This window comes from Melanerpes formicivorus, unplaced genomic scaffold (assembly GCF_026170545.1).
Source record: "Melanerpes formicivorus ecotype bairdi unplaced genomic scaffold, bMelFor1.0.p_v2 SCAF_16, whole genome shotgun sequence".
Lineage (NCBI taxonomy): Eukaryota > Metazoa > Chordata > Aves > Piciformes > Picidae > Melanerpes > Melanerpes formicivorus.
Genome location: NW_027142368.1, coordinates 2011275 through 2036582, shown reverse-complemented (window position 1 = coordinate 2036582; position 25308 = coordinate 2011275). Strand labels below are relative to the sequence as shown.

Below are 25308 nucleotides of genomic sequence, written 5' to 3'. Positions count from 1 at the left end.
GGGCAGGGTCTTGGCCCAGTAACGCTGGCCAAAGCACCTAGGCAGCAGTTCTGTGCTCTCCATCCCCATGGTTAGAGGCAGGCTCAGTGGGAGATGATACCCATGGAAGATCTCTCAGAAAGGGCCAAGACCAAGACAAAGGGGGAAAAGGAAGGAGGTGAAGGAGAAGAGAGGATTGAAGAGCAGGAATCAGAGGGGGCAGAAAGGGCAGGAGTTTACCTGCTTTGGAATTTCTTTGGCTAGTCTGAGTGAAGGCAGATTAAGCTCCCCAAATACATTTGCCCCTGAAGATGCCTAGCAGGTTTAAGAAGTGCCTACAGCTGCTGACTGAGCTAACAAGCAGAAAGTCACAGTCATGAGCTTGTATAATGGTTTTTTCTTTAGCAACTTGGAGAAGTTTGTTGTCTCCTGCCTTTGAAGTGGCTCCTGTCCAGCCCGCTGAGTCAGCTACTCCTTGGGGTAACACAGTGTAATCCAGACCTGCAGTGGCAGAGCTCAGAGCTCACACATCAGCAGAACTGGGGCTTTGAAAAAAAACCACAGGAGAGCAAGGAAAGGCTCCAACATCACCTCCAACACCAGGAATTCTCCTCTCAGGTGTATCCAGACTGGCCAGACAGTGACTAGCAGCGTGGAAACAAAAGGGGAGGATTTGGATATAGGGCCAGAGGATGTAAATGATGTGGCTGCTTTACTAAGACTCTCCTAAAATGTTAACAAATTACAAATAATCATGTTTCCTGCCTGAAGTTCATGCCTCAGAATTCTCTCCTTCTCCTGAGTCCTCTGAAGTCAGCACAGCACTTTTCAGGGTTCCATTTAAAAGTAATGGTGTACCAGGGCTGCACATATTCATTGTGTGAGGAGAGGCTGAGGGAGCTGGGGTTGCTTAGCCTGGAGAAGAGGAGGCTCAGGGCAGACCTTACTGCTCTCTACAACTACCTGAAGGGAGGCTGTAGCCAGGAGGGGGTTGGTCTCTTCTCCCAGGCAACCAGCACCAGAACAAGAGGACACAGTCTCAAGCTGTGCCAGGGGAGGTTTAGGCTGGATGTTAGGAAGAAATTGTTCCCAGCAAGAGAGATTGGCCATTGGAATGGTCTGCCCAGGGAGGTGGTGCAGTCACCATCACTGGAGGTGTTTAAAACAAGACTGGATGAGACACTTGGTGCCATGGTTTAGTTGATAGTGTTGGGTGATAGGTTGGACTTGATGACCTCGAAGGTCTTTTCCAACCTGGTTAATTCCATTCTTTTCATTGCAGTGCTACAGAATGCAAACTGGACAGATCTACCACATGAAAACCAGCTTGCAGCACAGGCTTTGTGACAGCAGAACATCTGCAACCCATTTTTGCCTGTGAGAAACTACACTTGGCAGGTTCTAGAGCTGCTTTTGATGGCTAGGAAAAGCCACAAACCCTTTCTTGAATGGAAGGCTGTGGGAAAACATCAAAGCAAGACTAATAAACCCAATTTGTCTTTCTTACAACACTTGTGCACAACTATCATTTGCATTCTCTCTATTGCCAAGGCCAGTCCCAGGAACTGCACAGGGATTATTTTGAGTGCCTTTCCAAGGTACAATCAAGTTGTTTTCCCCCCATTCCTAAGGCACTGCAAACATGAGCACGCCAGAACCCAGTAGCTCACACTGCATTGCCTGAAAGACTCCCAGAGTGAATAAGCCTTCAGCTTCTCTGTTAGAATAATTGCTTTAATGCTTCTTCCATTTCTATCCTATTTTAACATCTGCTTTAGGAAATACTCTCTGGGAGAATATATTTCATCATTTTAAAGTAGATTTTTTCCTTCTGATTAGAAAGCCTCAGAGTCTTGGCAGTCAGCTTCTGCTCGTGGGTAATTCTCCATCACCCAGGGACTGGGGGATCCAGGTGACTAAAGCCAGGGTCTGGAGGCCTTCAGCTGTCTGAGAAGCACTGATGGGTCAGGTAACAGCATTTGTAGTGTGCTGGTTAATTTTCTAATTAAACTACAGTGTCAGTGTCAGATCCCAACCCTTCTGATGACAAGGCAAGTTCTTGTTTCACACAGAGTGCTGGCAGTCACTCACACTTTGGATTTGAGCAAGACTCTTTCATATATGACACCAAGTTCAGTTCATTAACAGATGTCAAAGGCTTTGGTTGAAACCAGACCTTCCTTTGAAAGGCCAAACAAGCTCTGAATCCATTAAAAACCTCCTGGTGTTCTGCTGCAGTTTCTTTCCTGAGCTCCCTTTTTCTTTAGCTGCTGTGTTTCTGCCCCACATACACTGCACAAGCAGGCTGCCTGCTTTGTGATGCTTCTGATACCTCTGAGACTGAAACTTATCCCAGCCCAGGAAATCTCACCCAAAGAGCTGCTCCTCTGAGATCTGCAAATTCAGGGCTAGGTCCCAGACAGCACTGAGCACCTCCTGCCAGATGCTCACAGTCCCCAGTAAACACTCCCATGAAGGGAGATGGTGCTGAGGGGGGCAGCAGCTCCTCTGGTCCACGGCAGTGATCATTTAGATGGGAATTCCCCAGGGCTTGGGTGCTTATTTGAAATTCATTGTCCTTCTAGCAAAACCCAGGAGAGCCTGGACTGTTTTCCCCCCATCCCTACAGGCTTGATTTTAGGACTACTCAGTTAATTTTAATGAAGGCTGCTCAGTAAGAATACTAAAGCTGTTTAGCAAAAAAACCAGTTCTCTGCCCATCCAGCCAGGCATTACACAACAGCTTCTACAGGTGATGGCAGGGTGAAGTGATTGTCCCAGACACTATGAGAGCAGGAAGAGATCAAGAGTGCAAGAAACAAGACAAACCTGGCACCAGGATGAGCCCTGCATAAAGCTGACTTGCAGTCCAATTCCAAACTGGCATTTGCCCAGCCCTGGTTTGGGTCTGCAGCTGGAGGTTTACCTTGCAAGGCACTTCACTTGCCCCCTTTTCTTGTCTTGCTGATAAAACCCTTCATGCATTTGGAAACTCCAAGTTCCTTACTAATGTATTCATTTCCTCTCTTCTTGGTAGCAAATTAGCCAACCTACAGCTCCTGTGAGCCTTAAAGATGAACACCCAGAACTCACAGATCAGTACCCTGGCAAAGCTTTTGGAGTAACAAGAAAGTGTTTGGCTTTTGGAGGTGCAGGCCAGAGTGACAAAGAGAGTTTGGGGGTGGACAGAGAAGATTCCCAGCCCCAGCAAGAACTTGCACTGCCCTGTTCTGAAGCTGGATGTGGTTTTGCCTGTGTTACTGAAAGGCACTTCCAGCAGTACCACTCTGCAACTTTGAGATGCCAGGGGTTAAAATCTGAATGTGAAGCTATTAATTAAAATCAAGAAAGAGAAAACCTCTCACAGAGAAGACACAAAGGTTATGTCAGTATTGCTGACTGCCATGAACCAGGGAAAATGGGGAAAATTAAGAATATTCAGCACCCCCCACTTAAAGCCAAAGCCCAAAGAGGCAAGGAAATATTAGGGAAATAAAAACTGATACCCTGTGAATGATCACAGATGGCTTTTGCATGTCCCTATTCACCAGCTGTTTCTATGCCTCCTTTGTGCAGAGGCACTGGAGGAAAACAGATTATGATTTAATGGAAGGAGTATTGGGCTGAAACAAAGGCACAAAGCTGAGCTATCATCCTCCATGGAGACAGATTCTTTTATCCCACCAAAAGGCAGTCCTGCCCAGGGACTACCTAAGCAGAGATTCTCAATATAAGGCTCCTGGACAGACCCAAACATGGATGAGAGTCCAGGCCAGCTGCTCTCACAGACAGCAATACTCACTCTTGATCCAAAGGGGACTGTCCCTTGCTGGGCTTCGTGGGTTTTGTGATACCAGTAACAAGAACACATGGACAGCTACCCTGTTTCAGATCAGAGCTCAAAGCCATCCAGAGCTCTGTCTCCATCAGCAGCCACACAAAGTGTAACAGCAGCCCAAGTGTACAGAACACATCCTCCTAAAACTACCTCACTCTCTCACCACTCCCAGGTCAGAGCTTTCCTGACCTTGCTGTGGTTCCTCTTTCGCAATCCTCGTGAAGATCTCTCTTCCAGGGAGTTGCCCTACCTCCCTGTGAGTAACAGGCACTCAGGGGAAGATGATCACCTGCAAGTTCCTCCCATTTGGAACCTGCTTCAGTGAGGAGTTCCCCAGGCCTCACATCATGTGAAGATATGCTTTCATTGCTACATGGCTTCCACTATTTTCATGTGATGGCCTCTAGTTCTTTCATTGGGAAGAACAAATCATCAGTCAATCCCTACCTATGCCAGCCATGGGTCTGTAGACCTACTGTTGTCTCAGCAGTTACACCACAGAGGATCTAATGCCCTAAGGTTGTGTAAGGTTGATCTGTTGCACTAAATTTGGCCAACTAGAGAGTGGAGCTTAGCAATATGCTGTTAGCTTTCCTTTACTTACACACTTACTCAGCTAAGGGAGGGAAGCTGTCCTCTGCTCCAGAAGAAACAAGGAAGCAAAAAATGGAAGTGAATAAAGAGACATCCAGGGAGGAAGGAGATTGTGAGACAGAAACACATCTGCCTAAATCAGGTGGATATGGGGCTCACATACACACACACACAGAGATGCATGGGCAACACAACATCTACAAACACTGGAGTGAGCTGGAGGAAATGAGAAAGAGGAAAGTTCTGAAACCCAGGCAGGCCAGCTCAGCAGGCTGGCATGCTGCAAAAGGATCAAAGAGGGGCAGGAGAGAGAGTGGCTCCTAGTGCCCTGTGCTACTTGCTGGTCTGCTTTACACTGTGCTTGCTGGACTCCTGGTGCAGCCCTCCCTTTCCATCCACCTTTCACAGATGGCTTTCACCCTCCCATCTGTTAATGACATTTGGGAGAGGCAACCCCAGAGAGGATGTGTATGTGTGTGTGTGTGTGCACAGGGAGCTAGGGAAAGCTCCAGTGCTGGGCCAGTATTGCTGGTCAGAGGCAGCAGCGTCCCCAGAGAGCCCCAGGGAGCTGTGAGCTCGTTGTTCTGCTGCAGCAGTGGCCTGCCTACACAGTACCCTCAAACCATCACTCTGAATGCGAGTCCAGCCACCACAATTCCTGTGAGGTGCTCAGGGCTGGGAATGTGGGAGAAGAGGAGAAACTGAGAAGACTTTGCCTTGTTTCTAGTGAGAAATTCTGAGTGGTTCCATGGCAGTTCCTAGGCAGGTCTTGCACACACCTTCCCAACCACAGCCACCCAGCTAAGCAAGCTGCTGAATGTCAGCTCCTGCTGTCCCCTTATCCCTTACTCTCTCCCTGGCTGGGGATGGGAACCACAGAACCTCCCTGCTTTGTGGCACAGGCTTGTCTGTTTTGGGAACAACCATTCCCCCCCTCCCTTTCCTTTTCTTTTCTCCTTGTACCCTGCTTCAACCTATACTCTCCATGTTGAGTTACTTCTGTCTTTGTGAACAGACTTGGCTGTTCCTGCTCAGGTCAGGTGATGTGATCCAGGACAGTGTGGCATCCTGTCCCTCTTGAGTTGTCTTGCCTGGACAACTCCCTAGCTGATGGAAATCTCCTGTCAAAGTTCTAAGAGACCATTTGTTTTGGTTTTCCTCCATGAGGAGTTATCAGTTCCACCCTGGTTGGGTTTTCCCTGCCAGAACAACATGCTCTCTCGTGGCTTTAGGCAGCAGGAAGAGATTCTGTGCCTGTAATATGATTTCTCCACTTAATAAGCAGAGCAACACTGTGAGTGAACATTTCTCACAGCACATTTTGCCCTAAACATCTCCCTGAGCCTCAGGTGAGTGGTTTTTACTCCTGTTGTAACAGGACTTCCTTAGGGAGACAGCCTGCTTCACATGCAAGCTTGCAACAGGGTCCAAGTGAGAGAGAGCCTCAGCAGCTAGCACATGCTAGGGTGCAGAAGTTAAGAGAGAACACTGTGCTATCTACTTTTCTCACAGGTTTTTCCTCACCAGAAACCTAGGCCACACTTCTTTCCCTACAGAACAAGGAATGCTTCACAGAGCAGGGGTGCTATGAACTAGACTCCAAGGATGCCTTTCCAGCTAATTCCCCTCACCCCTACATGGCCCCTGCATTTCCCAAGAGGAAGGGCTGGCAGAAATCTCTGGATGCTTCCCTGAGTTGGATTTGATTTCTGATGTCCAGACAGCAAAACCCTGACCCAACCATAGTTCTAGTGTCCTGACCTTTCCTGTCTCCTACGGGGCTAACCCATTTGCTTGGCACCCTTGCAATCCAACAGGCAGAAGGTCAGGCAGTGCTGGAGGGCAAAAGCAAAGTGGAAAACAGTATTTCCTGAACTGAGCATACTTCTCACTCTTCTAGATGGAGCTCTTTTACCTCCAGCTGTTAAAGGCACACTGTTGGGCCAGAGGGATGTAACCCATGCGTGCAATGAGCCCAGGACACCTGCGATGTAGCTGCAGGATACAAGGCCAGCTTCATTCCCCTACTTTTGTCTTGGCTTGTTCCAAGCACAGACTTTGGCTCTTACCTATAATAATTGGTTACTACCTTTTCAGCATCATACAATGGGAAGATTTTTCCCACTTCTCCTGCCTCTTGCTCTTCTCCCTGCAGCCTCTGCTCTCTGCCTTGCTCATGTTTCTTCCTGTACCTGTACATTCTTTCCACTCCTCCCCATCTTTCCTTCCTTCAAGCATTCCCAATAGTTAAGCTGAAGTTCCCAGAGTCCACATTCTTCTTTGTTCTGTCCTTTTAAAGGGCAGAAGAGTTACCACTGATATTTTGTGTGTGTGTGTGTCACCACTAGTGTTTAGGGTGAACATCTGCTACCACCATTAGTGTTCAGGGTGAACATTTGCTACCACCACTAGTGTTCAGAGTGAACATTTGCTACCACCATTAGTGCTCAGGGTGAACATCTACTGCCACCATTAGTGCTCAGGGTGAACATTTGCTACCACCACTAGTGTTCAGAGTGAACATTTGCTACCACCACTAGTGTTCAGAGTGAACATCTCCCGTGCAATGGTGGGATGAGGCTAGCTGCTGCCTTATCCATTCAAGCTGCCTGCAGGTTCAGCTGGATGCCATTGCACAGGGTCACACATGGAAGGCTTTCTTTACCACCACGAGGAGCTCTGACTTTAGAGACAGACAAAATACAGCTTCTGCAAAACCTTAGTGTATAACTCGTGCTAGCACAGTGTTGGGCCAAGAATCTGGTCATGCTATTGGAAACTGTTAGCCATCTCCTGATCATCTGGAAATGCTGCTTAATGTTACTGGCTAAGTTTAAAAGTAGCTCTCCACTTTGTCCTGAGACCCTCTGAAGTCAGAGTTTTCTGAAGCATGCCTGAAGGGGTCGAAAATTCGGTGTCTTCTAGAGCATGTCCCTGTTGTGGGAGATTCTGGAGCTGAGAAAATCTGGCAGATCTGCTGATGATGTAGCTTTTGATGGAGAAGTGGGCAAATGGCTCTTTGGGCAGGCGCAGGGCAGAAGCAGTTCAGGTGGGGAATGCGCTGGGAGCACTGGAGTGGGAATGAGAGAGGGAGGAGCAGGGTGGGTGCAGGGAGTTACTGCTCTGTCTGAATGGAGTTTGTTCCTCGCTGAAATCAGAGGGATGGCCTCCCTCAGCCTCCTGTTACTGAGAGGCACTTCACCTGCCTGTCCCTGCTGCAGCAAGGTGCTGGACAGTAGAAACTACTCACCTGATAACTGCTGCACTGAAGGCTGGTCGTGTGTGCTTAACAACTGTGCCTGAATGGTTTCTACTACCCTCTTAAAACGACGGCTTGGACCTGTGAGGAGAGAAGAGGCACAGACGGCTGTGAGAGGAGCAGGAGGAAAATCCTCACACCACCCAGGCTGGAGGGGAAGGCTCACAAGCACCTTCCCTTCAGTCTTGACCCCAAGAGTGTACTGACTGGACTTCAGCATGGTGGGGGTTGGAAGGGACCTCTGGAGATCACCCAGTCCAGCTCCCCTGCTAAAGCAGAGGCACACACAGCAGCTTGCCCAGGATCACAATGGCCAGGAGGGTTTGGAAGCTCTCCAGAGAAGGAGACTCTGCAACCTCTCTGGGCAGCCGGCTCCAGCACCCTCACAGCATAGTTTTTCTTCCTGTTCAGGTGGAACCTCCTGGGTTCCAGTTTGTGCCTGTTGCCTTTGTCCTAACAGGAAGAAGGATGGCTTCTGGGCTTCTTTGGTAAAGACACAGAGAGTTTGGGGTTAACCTCTGTGGCCACCCAGATGGAAATGGTGACTGCATGTTCCTGTCAGAAGGAAGAAACCAGTGGCCTCACAGTGCCCACCTGAGATAGCAAGACTTTGGGGTGAAACACAGTGACAGCACAGGGGGATACTTCACATCTGATGCACAGAGCCACCACTTCAGCACTAGTCACAGTGGTGGCCACTTCACCTCCTTGCAAACCTCCTTCCCTCCCAGCATCTCCATTACAGCATTTCTGTCCCTCCTTGCCCCTGTCTGAATTTTCCCCTGAGCTCAAGAGCTGTCTTTGTAGGCCTGTGTATCAGCAAGGACAAAGCCAGCTTGCACCCATTTCACAGCATTGCCATGGTTACCTGATAAGAGTGTGAAAGTGACAGAATAGATCCCGTTCTCCTTCTGTGCCTCTCCCCCTTCTGTGTAGGTTATGTCCACCTGGAACTTGACTGGCTTCTGGAAGACAGCAGGACCTCCTGTGGACTTGTACTCTGCACGGAAACTTGTCTGTGAGATGACACTGTGACTGAGGCTTGGGATCTGGAACAGGGTGGTAAAAGGAGAGGGTAGAACCAGAGCACAAAGGCAACAAATCTGCAAACCTCCATTTGGAACAGAACCCATTTCCAGAGCAGAATCATAGAATCAGTAAGGTTGGAAAAGACCTCAGAGATCATCCAGTCCAACCTATTACCCAATACCTAACACCTCAGGACAATTAGACCATGGCTCCAAGTGCCACATCCAATCCCTTTTTTGAACAACTCCAGGGATGGTGACTCCACCACCTCCCTGGGCAGCACATTCCAATGGCCCATCTCTCTTGCTGGGAAGAACTTCTTCCTCACATCCAGCCTAAACCTCCCCTGGTGCAGCTTGAGACTGTGTCCTCTTGTTCTGGTGCTGGTTGCCTGGGAGAAGAGACCAACCCCCACCTGGCTACAACTTCCCTTCAGGTAGGTGTAGACAGCAATAAGGTCTCCCCTGAGCCTCCTCTTCTCCAGGCTAAACAACCCCAGCTCCCTCAGCCTCTCCTCACAGGAGTGTGCTCAAGGCTCCTCCCCAGCTTTGTTGCCTTTCTCTGGACACCTTCAAGTGTCTCAATGTCCTTCTTAAACTGAGAAGCCCAGAACTGGACACAGGACTCAAGGTGTGGCCTAACCAGTGTTGAGCACAGGGCACAATGACCTCCCTGCTCCTGCTGGCCACACTGTTCCTGATGCAGGCCAGGGTGCCATTGGCCTTCTTGGCCACCTGGGCACACTGCAGGCTCATGTTCAGCCTAAGTCTCAACCAGTTCCAGTATTACACCACTCTCATTGTAAAAAAATTCCTCCTGATGCCCAGCCTAAAACTCCCCTGCTCCAGTTTCAAAGCATTGCTCCTCAAGCCTATACAGTGAGAACAAGGTGGGGGTGGTGGTGGAAATGACAACCCCCTCTGCTTTCCTAGCTTGTAAATAAATCACACCTGCAACAACTGATGCTTGGCTCTCCAGAGGGAATTACTCTTCTTTCTGTCATACAGCATTGAAGAGAAAACTCTAAGTAACCAGTGCAGATGTGAGCCAGGATTTCTGTCTGGCTCAGTTGGAGGAGAGCATAGCCAGCAGAAGGAGACCCCATCTGATGCCCAGACGGTGGCTGTTAAGGTTAATTTGACAAAGCAGCAAATCACTGCCTCGCCGCCGCACCAGCAGCCTGCTCCAGCTGCAGCCACACTCCAAGCACTGGCAACCTGCACACCCTGCCAAGAAGGCTGAGATCATTCCTCACCTTAGAGACAATTATCCACAGACAGAAATCCAACAGGCCATGTGAATTGAGCCCATGGAGGATGGGTGTGAAGGAGCAGAGGTACTCTGCCCAGTGGCACACGGCACAAGAAGTCCTGGAGCTGAGCAGTGAGCAATGGGCCACATGAATTCATAGTATCATAGCATAGTATTAGTCAGGGTTGGAAGGGACCATAAGGATCATCTAGTTCCAACCCCCCTGCCATGGGCAGGGACACCCCACAGTAGGTCAGGCAGGCCAGAGCCTCATCCAGCCTGGTCCTAAACACCTCCAGCGATGGGGCCTCAACCACCTCAATTCAACCCACAGAGGATGGGTGTGAAGGAGCAGAGACATTCTGCCCACTAGCACATGGCACAAGAAGTCACAGAATCACAGAATCAGCCAGGTTGGAAAAGACCTCAGAGATCAAGCCCAACCTATTACCTAATACCTCACACCTGCTGACAACTAAACCATGGCTGCAAGTGCCACATCCAATCCCCTCCTAAACACCTCCAGGGGTGGTAACTCCACCACCTCCCTGGGCAGCACATTCCAAAGGCCAATTACTTTTTCTGGGAAGAGCTTTCTCCTCACCTCCAGCCTAAACCTCCCCTGGCACAGCTTGAGACTGTGTCCTCTTGTTCTGGTGCTGGTTGCCTGGGAGAAGAGACCAATCCCCACCTGGCCACAACCTCCCTTCAAGTAGTTGTAGACAGCAAGAAGGTCTCCCCTGAGCCTCCTCTTCTCCAGGCTAAACACCCCCAGCTCCCTCAGCCTCTCCTTATAGGGCTTGAGTTAAGCAGTGAACAATAGGCCACACAAATTCAGGCCATAGGGGATGGGTGTGCAGGAGCAGAGACTCTGCCCAGTGGCACATGGCACAAGAAGCCCTAGAGCTGAGCAGTGAGCAATGCCTCCAAGAGGCAGCTGGGGTGACTTACCGAGAGGAAAGCGTGGACGATATCAGCCTTAATGGAGCTTAGTGGTTTGTCCTTGATGACCACAAAAATCTGTTCTTCTTTCTCCAAGTTGATGAAGTTACCAAACCAGGATTTTTTGGCAAGCCTGAAGGGTTGAAAAGAAAGAGATGGTTTAGAGTACTGAGCACTCTTTGTTACGTGCCTCAGCTACAAAAAAAACCCTTAAAAACACCTAAGGAAGTTTTGGTAAGTCTCCAGATGTGGTATCAATACCAATAGTGAGTGGCAAACAGGGTGAGAGAACATCAGAACAACATTTCACTTAGTGACAACTGTTAAAATCATGACCACACCGTGCTAGCCTGGCAACACATCTCACCAACCATGAATGGAATGGAATGGAATGGAATGGAATGGAATGGAATGGAATGGAATGGAATGGAATGGAATAGACCAGGTTGGAAAAGACCTTTGAGATCATCATCCAACCTATCACCCAACACCATCTAATCAACTAAAACATAGCACCAAGCATCCCATCCAGACTCTTCCTAAACACCTCCAATGATGGTGACTCCACCACCTCCCTGGGCAGCACATTCCCATGGGCAATCACTCTTTCTTTGATGAACTTCTTCCTAACATCCAGCCTAAACCTCCCCTGGCACAGCTTGAGATTGTGTCCTCTTGTTCTGGTGCTGGGTGCCTGGGAGAAGAGACCAACCCCCTCCTGGCTACAACCTCCCTTCAGGGAGTTGTAGAGAGCAATAAGGTCTGCCCTGAGCCTCCTCTTCTCCAGGCCAAGCAACCCCAGCTAATGAGGAATGAATTTTCACTACAAAGAGATGAGATACCAACAGCACACTGCCAGCAGTCCAGCTTCACAGTTCCTTTCATCATGACATGAAGATGCTCTGTTTTTCTCATACTGATCTGATCAGCAAATGTTTGATCTTGTTTATCTTCTCACCATCTCAATGCACTTTTGACATCCCTTTCAAACAGGCTAAAGTTAAAAGGCAGGGCTATGAGTATTACTGGGGCAGACTGCCCAGGATGTGAAAGCAGCATCTCTGATGGGTGCTTTTGAGGGGAGAGATGCTGGCAGCCATGAGATGCAGCCAAAGAATGGCTACACCAACCTAAACCCAGGGAAAATCCCACTAAACCCAGGCATATCCTAGCAGCAAAATGTCAGAAGTCCAAAGACCTGCACCAAGGGACTGTGGGGTTTATGCCAACAGGGCAAGTCCTGTTTGTGGTGTGGCAGGCAATAGGATCTGACTTGTTTTGGCAGACATTCACCACTCAGGAAGACATCTCCAGACAAGGAAAGCCATCTGTCAAAAGGATTACTACACAGCAGCTTTCCATCAAAGCCATGAACAGCTGGAGAGAGATATTAGTAGATTCACTTTCTGCAGCAGACTCAGACAGAATGGGGAAGGGCAGAGACAATGACTGAGGGGAGCCAACCAGGAAACTTATTTGAAGTCTAGACCTTCAGGATAAAGAACAAAGCTTGATTTGAGCAGCAGCCCTTCCCAGAGTGCTCCATGAATCACACCACTGCCATCCCACTGCCCATTTAATGCACTCAGGAGAAAGCCTATAACTGGATGATTGTCCTAAGAATCATAAAATCACAGAATTGTCAGGGTTGGAAGGGACCTCAAGGATCAGCCAGTTGCAACCCTGCTAACATGGGCAGGGACACCTCACACCACAGCAGGTTGCTCACAGCCACATCCAGCCTGGCTGCAAAACCCTCCAGGGATGAGGCTTCCACCACCTCCCTGGGCAACCCGTGCCAGAGTCTCCCCACCCTCCTGGGGAACAAATTCTTCCTAACAACCAATCTGAATCAACCCATTTCTAGTTTTGTTTCATTCCCATCACTCCCTGACACCCACAAAAGTTCCTCCCCAGCTTTCTTGTAGCCCACTTCAGATACTGGAAGGCCACAAGAAGGTCTCCTTGGAGCCTTCTCTTCTCCAGACTGAACAGCCCCAACTCCCTCAGTGTGTCCTCATAGCAGAGCAGCTCCAGCCCTCTGCTCATCCTCGTGGCCCTTCTCTGGACACCTCCCAGCACCTCCAGATCCTTCCTCTAACAGAGACTCCAGAACTAGACACAGTACTCCAGGTGGGGTCTCAGCAGAATGGAGCAGAGAGGGAAAATCACCTCCCTTGACCTGCTGGCTATGCTTCTCTTGATGTAGCCCAGGATGTGATTGACTTTCTGGGCTGGAAGTGCTCACTGCTGGCTCCTGTTGAGCTTTTTTCATCCACCAGCACCCCCAAGTCCTTTTCTTCAGGGCTGCTCTCAAGCCAGTCCCTGCCCAGCCTGTATCGGATTGCCCTGAGCCAGCTGCAGGACCTTGCACTTGGTCTTGTTGAACCTCATGAGGTTGTCATGGGCCCAGCTCTCCAGCCTGTCAAGGTCCCTCTGGATGGCATCCCTTCCCTCCACAATCTTTGGCTTCTACTTACTGCAGGCAATCAAAACTCAGAGTACCAAAACACTTCCTTGCAATTGGGCAAACCAGTGCTCCCCACCTCCATCGAAGTGAGCTGGGAAAGTGTCACTCCTTAAAATATTCCCAGGCAGCTGTAAGGAAGCCAGTGAGCCAGAGCTGAGCCTAGGGAGCAGTAAAGAGAAAGGGCCTCTCCTTTAAATGGGTCGTTAAGGAGCCGGGGTCAGAGTGTGAAAGGAAATTACATGCTAATTAGCTCATGTGTCTCAGGCACACCACAACAACTCCAGCGGCCCCTGGAGAGCTGGGGCAAGAGCTCCCTGCATGCAGAGGCTCAGTGCTCATTAGTAAATTAGCACCTGGTTATCCATCTGAAGCAGTTGGTTGGCCAAGGCTGGCACCTTGGCTGGGTGGACTCCTGGGGCCCAGGGTATGCCATGCAGGGAAGCTGGGTCTGGGAGAAGTCCTCGTGTTGAACTGCAGGTCTGCTGTGTTAAAGTAGGGCTTTTCATGTTGCACTTTCATTAATGCCTGTGTTGGCTCTTCACTTGTAGATATCCACAAGCACAGGTTCAAAGGGCTCCAGAACATCAGGAGGTTTTCTCCTGTTCAGCTTGGAAACTTAAGTCTGGAGTCTCCAGCTGGGCTCATCTCTCTGGCATGGGTATCACCAGTAATACCAGCTCAGGAAGGTTCACTGGTAGCCTGGGCTATGGTCCAGCCTGCAAGTCACTGGGATTCACTTCATGATTCTCCTGGTGTCACAGGAGATGGAATACATGCCAGTGCCCCATGTCTGGAATGATCAGAATCAAGACACACAGGCACTGCCTCTCACCCTCAAAATCAGGCAGAAGGAGCTGTTTTCAAGCACCTAGGGAGGAGTAGGTCCACTGAAGAAGAGTAAAATGACACAATACAAATTTCCCTCCTCTTAGAGGCTGTTTAGTGCTGCTGACTTGGGGTAAAAGGGGAATGGATCAATGATCCTGGGCACCCTGCATGGGATTCTCTAGCACTGCACAAGATCACCCTATAATAAGCAAGAAAAAAATGTACTTAAATGTAATAATCTTCCCTGGTGAGGGCAAACCTAAGGAGGAAGGAGACAGGAGATGTGCTGGGGAGGCTGGGCATGTAGACGACTCTAGGGGATCTCATCAGGTGTCCAGTTGGTTGGAAAAGGAAATAGATTAGCATGAAAATGGAGACTGGAGCTTTCTTACTGCCCACTGAATGTCTCACTGCTGTAATGTTCTGCCTTTTCCTACTTTGGGATTGTCTGCCTTCTGCAGAGCCACACTGTCTTCCCTATCCATCCCTGGGTGCATGGATCTGTAAGCTCCAGAGGCTAGGCATAAATAACAGGACTTCTACTCATAGAATCATAGAATTGTCAGGGTTAGAAGGGACCTCAAGGATCATAACAGTTCCAACCCCCCTGCCATGGCCAGGGACACCTCACACCACAGTAGGTTGCTCACAGCCACATCCAGCCTGGCCTTAAAAAACCTCCAGGGATGAGGCTTCCACCACCTCCCTGGGCAATTTGTGCCAGAGTCTCACCACCCTCATGGGGGACAACTTCTTCCTAACATCCAATCTGAATCTTCCCATTTCTAGTTTTGTTCCGTTCCCCCCAGCCCTATCACTCCCTGACACCCTAAAGTCCCTCCCTGGCTTCCTTGTAGCCCCCTTCAGAAACTGGAAGGCCACAATAAAGTCTCCTTGGAGCCTCCTCTTCTCCAGGCTGAACAGTCCCAGCCCCAACTCTCTCAGTCTGTCCTCATAGCAGAGCAGCTCCAGCCCTGTGCTCATCTGGACATGCTGCAGCAAATGGAGCTTTGCAGGAGTCAAGCAGCTGGAGCTCTGTCTCTTTAAATGTCATCTCTAACACACTGGGTTGGATTTTTTTCCATAGCAAAGAGCAGAGCACTACCCAGGCATGTCACAGTGTCACACCTAATCACCAGCTTTGTTAAACGAATGGCTGAGGCAGAGCAGGGACAGGTATTTATTGCTCGACCCACCAGGTCACTGCAGCTCTTGGGAAGATCTTATTCCTTACAGAAAGGAAGGAAACACTGGAGAAAATCAGACTTGTGGGAGTGGGTACTGAGCAGCAAGGCATCTATGGGTAACATATAACCCAGGTCATTACTTTTTATGACTTTTATTATGTTTACTGCAGGGTGCAGCCCAACTGAACTCATTAATTTGGCAATTATACAGGAAAAGATAAAAAAGGGTCCTAGGCTTTGACTTGCATCCAAACTGCCTCCAATGACAGGCACTACATCACCATCCCAGCTTTGAAAGGGAGACTGGGAAGCAGAGAAGGTGATAAATTAATAGATATACTTCCACCAGCATACAGGCATGAGGAGGGAAGGGAAGGGAAGGGAAGGGAAGGGAAGGGAAGGGAAGGGAAGGGAAGGGAAGGGAAGGGAAGGGAAGGGAAGGGAAGGGAAGGGAAGGGAAGGGAAGGGAAGGGAAGGGAAGGGAAAAGGGAAAGGAAAAGGGAAGGGAAAAGGGAAGGGAAAAGGGAAGGGAAAAGGGAAGGGAAAAGGGAAGGGAGAAGAGAGGAGAAGAGAAGAGAAGAGAAGAGAAGAGAAGAGAAGAGAAGAGAAGAGAAGAGAAGAGAAGAGAAGAGAAGAGAAGAGAAGAGAAGAGAAGAGAAGAGAAGAGAAAGAGAAGAGAAGAGAAGAGAAGAGAAGAGAAGAGAAGAGAAGAGAAGAGAAGAGAAGAGAAGAGAAGAGAAGAGAAGAGAAGAGAAGAGGAGAAGAGAAGAGGAGAAGAGAAAAGAGAAAGGAGAAGAAGAGAAGAGAAAGGAGAAGAGAAGAGAAGAGAAGAGAAGAGAAGAGAAGAGAAGAGAAGAGAAGAGAAGAGAAGAGAAGAGAAGAGAAGAGAAGAGAATTAGAGGAGGGAAGTGAACAGAACAGGGGAAAATTAATTCTGAAGGTCTTCTGCTTTAATGGCCTTAAAAACCATTTGGGATGAGTGTGTCATATATTCTTTGAAGAGGATGTGGTCATTTAAGGAAATTCTCTCATGCCCCTCTATCAGTAAATGCTCCACAGTGTTGAAAACACAATTTACTCCATTTTTATTTCCAGGATTTACTACTCCTACTTCTCCCTCACCTGAAGTCTACAGCTCTCCAGTCTGCAGAGACAGAGAGCGCCCATCTTGCCCCACATGAATGCCAGCTCTGAGGAAAGCTTTTAAGGCAACACCACTGTTCCAAATGACAAAATTTTGGGCCCCAAATTTCCACCTCCAGCTCATGAATATTTCATGGGAGTCTCCTGACAAAAGGCCAAACTGCCTCGGTTGGCAGGGGAGGTCTATGGGCACTGGGTGCACAAACACAAGCTGTGAAAATAAAAAGGAATCATTTGGCATCTGCTGCCTGCGTGAGGAAGTGCTTGGAGCAGCTCTCTCTGGCAGGGGCTTCCAAACCTTCCGTGCAGTGATGCAGATCTGTGCAGTGAGATGGGGGAATGTGCCCTGCCTTCCAGGAAGGAGCTTGCTGAATATGAAACAGCTCCTGCATGTCCCAGCGCTGCTGCCTCGAAGTGACACCGTGCTCACTACCGCAGCCAGGGGTCCCTCTGAATTCTCTTAGCAGAAGCTCCAGTGTGCTACCCTGAGGATGCAAACTCTACTGAATATGAGCCTGAATATATGCCTGAATATGAGCCAGCAGTGTGCCCAGGTGGCCAAGAGGGCCAATGGCATCCTGGCCTGCATCAGGAATAGTGTGGCCAGCAGGAGCAGGGAAGTCATTGTGCCCCTGTACTCTGCATTGGTTAGGCCACACCTTGAGTCCTGTGTCCAGTTCTGGGCTCCTCAGTTTAAGAAGGACATCGAAACACTTGAAGGTGTCCAGAGAAGGGCAACAAGGCTGGGGAGAGGCCTTGAGCACAGCCCTATGAGGAGAGGCTGAGGGAGCTGGGGTTGTTTAGCCTGGAGAAGAGAAGGCTCAGGGGAGACCTCATTGCCCTCCACAACTACCTGAAAGGTGGTTGTAACCGGGAAGGGGCTGGTCTCTTCTCCCAGGCACCCAGCACCAGAACAAGGGGACACAGTCTCAAGCTGCAGCAGGGGAGGTTTAGACTCGAGGTGAGGAGAAAGTTCTTCCCAGAGAGAGATGTTAGCCATTGGAATGTGCTGCCCAGGGAGGTGGTTGAGTCCCAGGGAGGTGGTGGGATCCCCGTCCCTGAAGGCGTTCAAGAGGAGATTGGACGTGGCACTTGGTGCCATGGTCTAGTCATGAGGTCTGTGTTGATAAGTTGGACTCGATGATCCTCGAGGTCTCTTCCAACCTTAGTTATACTGTGATACTGTGATACTGGGTGAGAGGGAGGCTTTGCAGTGAGATGGGGGAATGTGCCCTGCCTTTCAGGAAGGAGCCTGATGAATATGAAACAGCTCCTGCATGTCCCAGCGCTGCTGCCTCGAAGTGACACCGCGCTCACTACCGCAGGCAGGGATCCCTCTGAATTCTCTTAGCAGAGGCTCCAGTGTGCTACCCTGAGGATGCAAACTCTCCTGGGTGAGAGGGAGACTTTGCAGTGCATAGTTAGTGCTAGCCTAACCCACTGAACATCACCCCTACTCCCCAACAGTGACCTACTTGACAACGAAGTGAAAGAAGACAGAAGGAACATAGAAGAGTTTGGGATGGAAAACAGCTTTAAGGTCATGGAGCCCAACTGTTATGTAACTCTGCCAAGTCTGGTGTTGAACCATGCCCCTCAGCATCACATCTCTGCCTGTTTTCAACATCTCCAGGGATCAGTATTCAACCACTTCCCTGGGGAGCCCATTCCTGTGTTTGAGAACCCTTTCAATGAAGAAGTTTCTTCTAATGTCCAACCTAAACCTCCCCTGGTGCAACTTGAGACATTTCCTCTCATCCTATCACTTGTTATGAGGGAGAAAAGACCAACATGTTACAAACCCAGTAAATGACAGGGAGATGGGGTTGTTCAGCCTGGGGAATAGAAGGCTCTGGGGAGACCTTACAGCAGCCTTCCAGTAGCTGAAGGGGGGTATAAGAAGGCTGCAGAGAGACTGTTTCCAAAGGCCTGTGGTGATAGGAAGAGGGGGAATGGTTTCAAAGTAGAGAAGAGTAGATTTAGATTGGCTGTCAGGAACAAGTTCTGCATCATGAGAGTGCTGGACCACTGGAACAGATTCCCCAGGGAGGTGGTTGAGGTCCCATCCCTGGAAGTATTTGAGATCAGGCTCAACAAAGCTCTGGGCAACCTGATCTAGTGGAGGATGTCCCTGCTGACAGCAGAAGGGTTGGACTGGATGACCTTTGGAGATCCCTTCCAACCCAGACCATTCTGTGATTCTAAATTCAGCAAGCCATGAGGAAATGAGGTGGTTCCTGGGGAGACTGCTTCATCACCTGTTGACCCCATTTGCCATTACCAAGGTATTGATTTTACCCAAGGTCCTTATCAGAACCATTTCACACCTCAGTCCCACTCCCTGGACAACAGATTACAGTCAGATACTAATCCACAGCAGCAACATTCAGGCAAGGAAATGACACTGGTATGTGGTGGAAGAAAGGTAGTGTCCTGGCAAATTACTTACTCTGGGGATGATTCCGGGGTTAAATTAGACATCTCCTCTGGAGTAGGTACTGCCCATGCACGCACAGCCAAAGAGAAGAAGAAGAGAAATAGATGAGTCAGCCAGCACACCTTCCATTTTCTGCTCATATCCCACTGAAATGATTCCAGTGCTGCCTCTGCAGCCAGTCCTGACATGACACTTGATCGTTGGACATGTCTCCAGATCACTGTACCTAATCAAGGGCTGCATGTCAGGGCTCAACCTACCCTTCCTTAAATCAGGATGTGATCTTGCAGTGGCTTCACTGCTTCCTGGTTCAGACCCTACCACCATGCCTGTCTGACTGCTTCACAATTGCTTCAGAGCCCAGAAGGATGCAGCTCAGTCACTGCTGCAATTCTCTACAGTTCTCTGACCATCTCAGATGGTCCCTGAACATCACAGTTTGAAATCTAACGCTTCCATGGCTGTACTCCTTCTTTCCCATGGGATCCCTGTAAAACCCCTGGTGGCTGCTGACATCTCAGGATAAAGCAGGTGACTTTGGGTGCCCTTTCCCTGAATACAAAAAGCCACCTGGAGCTTGAAGAAGAAAATTTTGCACATCTCAACACTCTAGAGACACCAAAAACTGAAAGAGGCCAGCAGACGTGAAGCCAGTGATTGTATAAAGGAGACTCTCACACTAATTACCAAAGTAGGTAAATTAAGAATTAACCAAGATCAAACAGGCTGTGCATCAGAAGGACAACTTCAGGCTGTTGCCACCGGCCAGCTCTTTCAGAAGAAGGCTCAGCCTGTGGCTGTGGAGAGGCATCAGAGCACAGCCAGAGTGGAAATGGCAGAGCCCTGAGTCCATTAGCAAAAGGAGTGGAGAAGCTGAAGATCTCTTGTGTTCTAAGAGCCACAACAGAGACAATTAAACTGCAGGGCCAGGGTGTGAGGAGGGCTCAGGAGATGCTGCTGGAGCTGGTGCAGCACTGAGAGAGAGCCTGCTCCCGTGGGCCTCGGGTTAGGGCTGGCTGAAGCTCTCACTCTCATTTTCAATACCAATTCTCAGCCTTCAGTACAGGAAAGGTACAGAGCCAGAGAGAGCTATCGACTTGCTACCCAACACCTGCCCAGACCAGAACCATCCCCGAGGTCTGGGTGAGTACTCACCTTGCAATTTCCGGCGATGGAAGCGAGGAGACCCCAGGAAACTATTCTTGATTGAGTTGAGCCGTGTCCTCCAGGGCATTCCTCCAATGCTGGGGCTGGATGGTGGTGTTGGGTTGGGTGTGCCTGCTGGGCTCTCCTTTGGCGTATGGACAGGTGTCCCCTTGGGGGTAGGGAGGGGGCTTCCCCTTGGAGAGGGGTGAGGGGTGACCTGTATGATGGGGATAGATTTGGTGCTCGGGTCAGTACTAGAAGGGAGCAATCTAACAGGAGACATAGGGTTGGTCTGCACTTTAGGAACGGCCAGCTGCGGGTTGAAGCCGGCGGCCGGCGAGCGGCCCTGGCCGTGCTGCACAGGGCTGTTCTGGGAGGAGGGGGCGCTGGCATGGCTGGCGGGCAGTGGGTTGGATTTAGTAGACTGGAGTGGTTTTTCGGCCAATTTGCTCTTGGATGGCAAAGTCTGCGTCTTTGGGTTGGGCTGAAGTGCTGGCTTTGGTTGGAGCACATGTCCAGGCCTGGAGGCGTTCCTACAAGCATCAGGGTCCAAGGAGACTTGGGGTCGGGGAGAGAAAGGGAGGTCGGAGGTCTGAGGGGGGATGAAGAACTTTCTGATAGGCTACGAGACAGAGCGGAGTGTCCATGCACAGCAACCACAGTGAGGCACGCACAGAGCGGGCGAGCAGAGAAAGGAAAGCCAGAACCAAATCCGTCCGAGTCACAAAGATGCACCATGTCACGAGGAGACACGAGAGAGATGGAGGTGAAGGGGAGGGGTGGGGGGGAAAAGTGGAAGGGGGGGAGGGAGGGGGGGAAAGGGATTTTGCAAAGAAATGAAAAACAAAAAAACAAAAACAACAAACAAACCACGAACAAACAAATGAAAAAACAAACAAACAAACAAAACAAAAACAAAAGACATGCAGTTAGCTGGGAACACAGCATAGTAACAACAGCAGCGGCGGCAGCAGCAAGAACAACAGTGTCATAACAGGCTTCATCATCTTAACCAACCACGTGTTCAGCGAAGGAAAACAACAGAAAGAAAAGGAAAGCAAAGGCAAAAAAAAGAAACAAAAAAAGTGAAAAGCAAAACCAAACCACAAACCAAAACCAAAAGGTACCAAAAGCACCAAAGAACGACCAACCAACCAACCGGAGCAAAGAAAGTCACCAAGGAAGAAAAAGAAACGAGGGAGAGAGAAGTGGCATCTCTCTGGGATTGTTCCGATTGCCCTGCCGTGAGAGAAGCACGATGCCGTGGGGAGGTGAGGGAGGGGAAGAAGAGCCACTCAAGCCACAGACGAATTGAGATGTGCCAAGAATGGGACCGCCTCTCTCCGCTCCGAGTGCCCCTCTGCGGACCCGGCGGGGAGATGAGACCCCCCGGAGAGGTGGGTGTGTGAAACAGACGGCGATGCACACACCGCTCAGAACCTCTTTCCTTCCTCTTCACCCCTGGCCCTGGCTAATGCACGCCCTGGGAGCAGCCCCCCGTGGAAAGAGGGGCAAAGGGAGACTGATGCTAGGTGGGCACACGGCTCTCCTCTCCTGGCCTGGAGGTGAAACCACTGAGAGCATTCACTTGGAGGCTTCGGAGCGCAAACCACCTCCACGGAGCAACACCACCACCACCACCGGGTGGGTGGGTGAGTTGCAAACAGCTATGGCAAAAGGTTCAGGGAGGCCTGACATATTTGTTTAGGCTGGGAAGAGATGGGGACTTCCCATCAGACTTTATGCTTCTCCTGAAGCATCTCTCATGGCATCGAAGGGCAGCTGGATAATTGGGATTTCTGTCATAAAGTCACAGCACCATTTGCCACTGAGTCCCAATGCTCTGGAGGGGGTGGGGAGGTGGGGGATTGGGGGTGAGCCATTTGTGAGACACAGTTTAGAAAGAAAAAGGCAAGCAAAGTTCATAATCCATCACTGAGTTACCAAAAGGGGATTATGAATTGTTTGGGGTTTCTTTTTTGCCCAAACAAGAACGTTTACATCTTAGAGGCCGTTTGAGAAACCATTTGTATGTTGAGAGCCAACAGCAATACACAGACTTAGGAAGATAGAAGCCTTTGGAAGGGGCATTAGCAAGCTAAAAAAAGTCACATTTAAACCAGAAGAAATGTCCTTACAAGACACTGAGGTTAACACCTTAGACTACAAGTACTAGCAGAAGGGTAGCACCAGAAATCATCACTTGAGAGCTTCAGTTTTGGTCTGTGCTTGGATTCTGGTTTCTATCAATTATCACCTATTATAAATTACTATCATTATCATATGGATTAATTGGTTTATTATCACGTGCCACTCTCAACACCTAAAAGCTGTAATCAAAACTGTCCAGGCACCCCATGCCCATGTAACCATGCCTCCAATCTCAGGCCTAGGGAAGCAGGAGTGGGTTGGATGGGGTAGCACCCTGTTGGGAAAACGAGGCTGAAATGCATTTAAGACTTCATGCCTGCAGTGGTTTGCATCCAGGTCTTGCAGCTGCTTTGAAGAACTTAGGGTTTGGCCACCCAAATGAAAAGAAGATCAAAACATCTGTATCCTTATGAGGATGGTAAAATTAATCTCAAGTCTGCCCTGATGGTAAATTCTGCTCTGGACTGAGAAAGGAAGGGGAAAAGCTGAGGGAAGTGGTGAATTTGTGGAAGTCCCTACCAGCAGCTATTAACCATCTGGACACCAAAGTAACCAAAGAACACCAATGGGGAAAAGTCAACAACTGCTGACTCCAGAAGTCTCCTTGTGACTTTTATGTCTTGTCTGTATGATGATTTGAGAAACAAACTTGAAAGAAATAAAGTCAACTTCAGCTCCCACTTTAAGCCATTCAGACTCCGAAGGGGCACCATTAGTTACTACGTTTTAAAGAATGAAATGAAGACCAAGATTAGGCCTTGGTCTTGGTGTGATACCAAGGGGAACACCACAAGCAAGATCTTGTGAGATTGAAGCACTGTGTCAAATTCAGTTCCTCACAGCACTGCACCTCAGCAGTGCTTAGGGTGAAATGTGTATTTGCTTTTAAATGTGGGTTCTCTGTCAACAAGCTAAGGTGCTATTAGAAGGTAAGGATGCTTCAACTATAAATGAGTTTTACTCCAACATCTGCTTTTAAATGTGGGTTCTCTGTCAACAATCTAAGGTGCTATTAGAAGGTAAGGATGCTTCAACTATAAATCGGTTTTACTCCAACATGTGCTTTTAAATCTGGGTTCTCTGCCAACAATCTAAGGTGCTATTAGAAGGTAAGGATGCTTCAACTAAGAATGAGTTTTACTCCAACATTTGCTTTTAAATGTGGGTTCTCTGTCAACAATCTAAGGTGCTATTAGAAGGTAAGGATGCTTCAACTATAAATCAGTTTTACTCCAACATGTGCTTTTAAATGTGGGTTCCCAGCCAACAATCTAAGGTGCTATTAGAAGGTAAGGATGCTTCAACTAAAAATGAGTTTTACTCCAACATTTGCTTTTAAAGGTGGGTTCCCAGCCAATAATCTAAGGTGCTATTAGAAGGTAAGGATACTTCAACTATAAATCAGTTTTACTCCAACATGTGCTTTTAAATGTGGGTTCTCTGCCAATAATCTAAGGTGCTATTAGAAGGTAAGGATGCTTCAACTACAAATGAGTTTTATTCCAACATTTCCTTTTAAGCCTCAGATTTGACCTGCCTTAATAGCATTATGATCTGCTGGTGCAAAAATCCTTTGAAGACTGTTTAATCAATTGCCCATTAAGTAACAACAGTAAGATACAGCAACTCTGGAACAGATCTTGTCATCTTTAGTCTTTGATGTAGTCCTACTGAGGTGTCAGAAATGGATCCCACGAGATCAGTTAATGAGATCAAGATTTAGGTTTCCCCTGGGTGCTTATTTCTGTGCAGCAAACTCTTTCCACACTCTTTTCTCAGTACATTTTGCAGTGGCATAAAAGTCCTCAGCCCTCTGCTGTGTTCCACTGCCATCCAGGAGTTCCACTTCACATGAAGGAAATGGATCTTCACTGGTTCCTGGCACGTTGAAGACGCAGAGGAGACCATAAGCATGGTTATGCCAGTTGCAAAGCGGGGAAACAACTGATGGGAACCCAGAACAGGCTGCAGGCAAGAAGTTTAATCAGGCAAGAAGCTGGAGGCTTCAGGAACCTCTACACTAACACCCAACAGTGTGTCTTTCTGTATAAGAATTACTCATCATGTTACTGGGCAATTATAGTCTTAAATTCTTGGAAAACTGATGTTTTATCTTCATATAGCTTAGATCCATAGGTGCACCCAAACCCTAACACATGGAGTACATCCATGTCCAGTGGGGGGTGGTGTCTTCTCATGAAGTCATCAGAAGCATGTAGAAATCCTCCCAAGACCCTGAGCCAGACAGTGAGCTAACAGGGGCTGTCACAGCCCTACAGACTTCCTGATGGGGGCTAGTCCTCTGTAAGGTCTGTGGTCTTGAAGTGACTAATCTGACCTTGTCAGGTCCTGGGAATGACTCACTCTTAGCCCTAAAGAAGTTACCAAGGAGAGGGGAGCTTCTGTCATTGGAAACTGCAATAACTTTGCAACAGAGGTACTATCAAGGGTGTTCTGTACACCCACACAACAAACCAGCTACATGTTTCGTGGCTGAGTGGCAGAAGCAGTTGATCATTGGTAGGTAGTTGACAGTATATTGAGTAAGGACATGTGAATGCACCTTATTTATAGGGGTTGGAGTCTTCTCCTCTTAGTCAGTCAGCTTCTGACTTTCCTTTTAACTTTGCTAGCCCTCAGATTTGTGTAATTTATTTTCTCTGACTTTATAATCGAGGCTATTATGAAGCAAACAAAATGCAGCTGAGTGTAACCAGCATGGTTTGGTGCTCTGCTGTGACGTGACTGAAGGTCACTGTGAAACGACTCCTAATGTTTTGTCTGAAGCCACGCTGCCACCAGACCACAGCTGGGTATGGCGGTGTTTAGTCATGGCAATGTCATTCCATGTGCTTATGAGACTGAAAAAGGGCAGGGGCACAGTGAGGTCCCTGCTAACAGTGCAGGAAACATGTTGGTGAAATTCTCTCTGCTTGCATTTGTAAAGAACATTTCCCTCACCACCCACAAAAGTTTCCCAGATGCCAAGGAAAACCAAAACATCCCAGCTAAGAGCCACAGCTCTGCAGCAACAGATGTTGAAAAGCATCAAGC

General features: G+C 48.9%; 1 protein-coding gene across 13 annotated transcripts in view; it reads right to left on the bottom strand.

Moving 5' to 3' along the window:
- The window catches only part of BRSK2 (BR serine/threonine kinase 2), a 419371-nt gene that overhangs the window by 16323 nt on the left and 377740 nt on the right, over positions 1-25308 (bottom strand). For 8 of the 13 annotated variants that reach the window (XM_068147794.1, XM_068147787.1, XM_068147789.1 and 5 more), the window contains 5 exons: positions 20113-20725; positions 18970-19018; positions 10902-11025; positions 8539-8719; positions 7662-7751 (listed from right to left, as the gene is read on the bottom strand). In XM_068147794.1, the coding sequence (XP_068003895.1) occupies positions 7662-7751; positions 8539-8719; positions 10902-11025; positions 18970-19018; positions 20113-20725 (1057 nt within the window). The remainder of the gene's footprint in view (positions 1-7661; positions 7752-8538; positions 8720-10901; positions 11026-18969; positions 19019-20112; positions 20726-25308) is intronic. The other 5 variants (XM_068147795.1, XM_068147796.1, XM_068147797.1 and 2 more) reach the window with 1 other exon arrangement.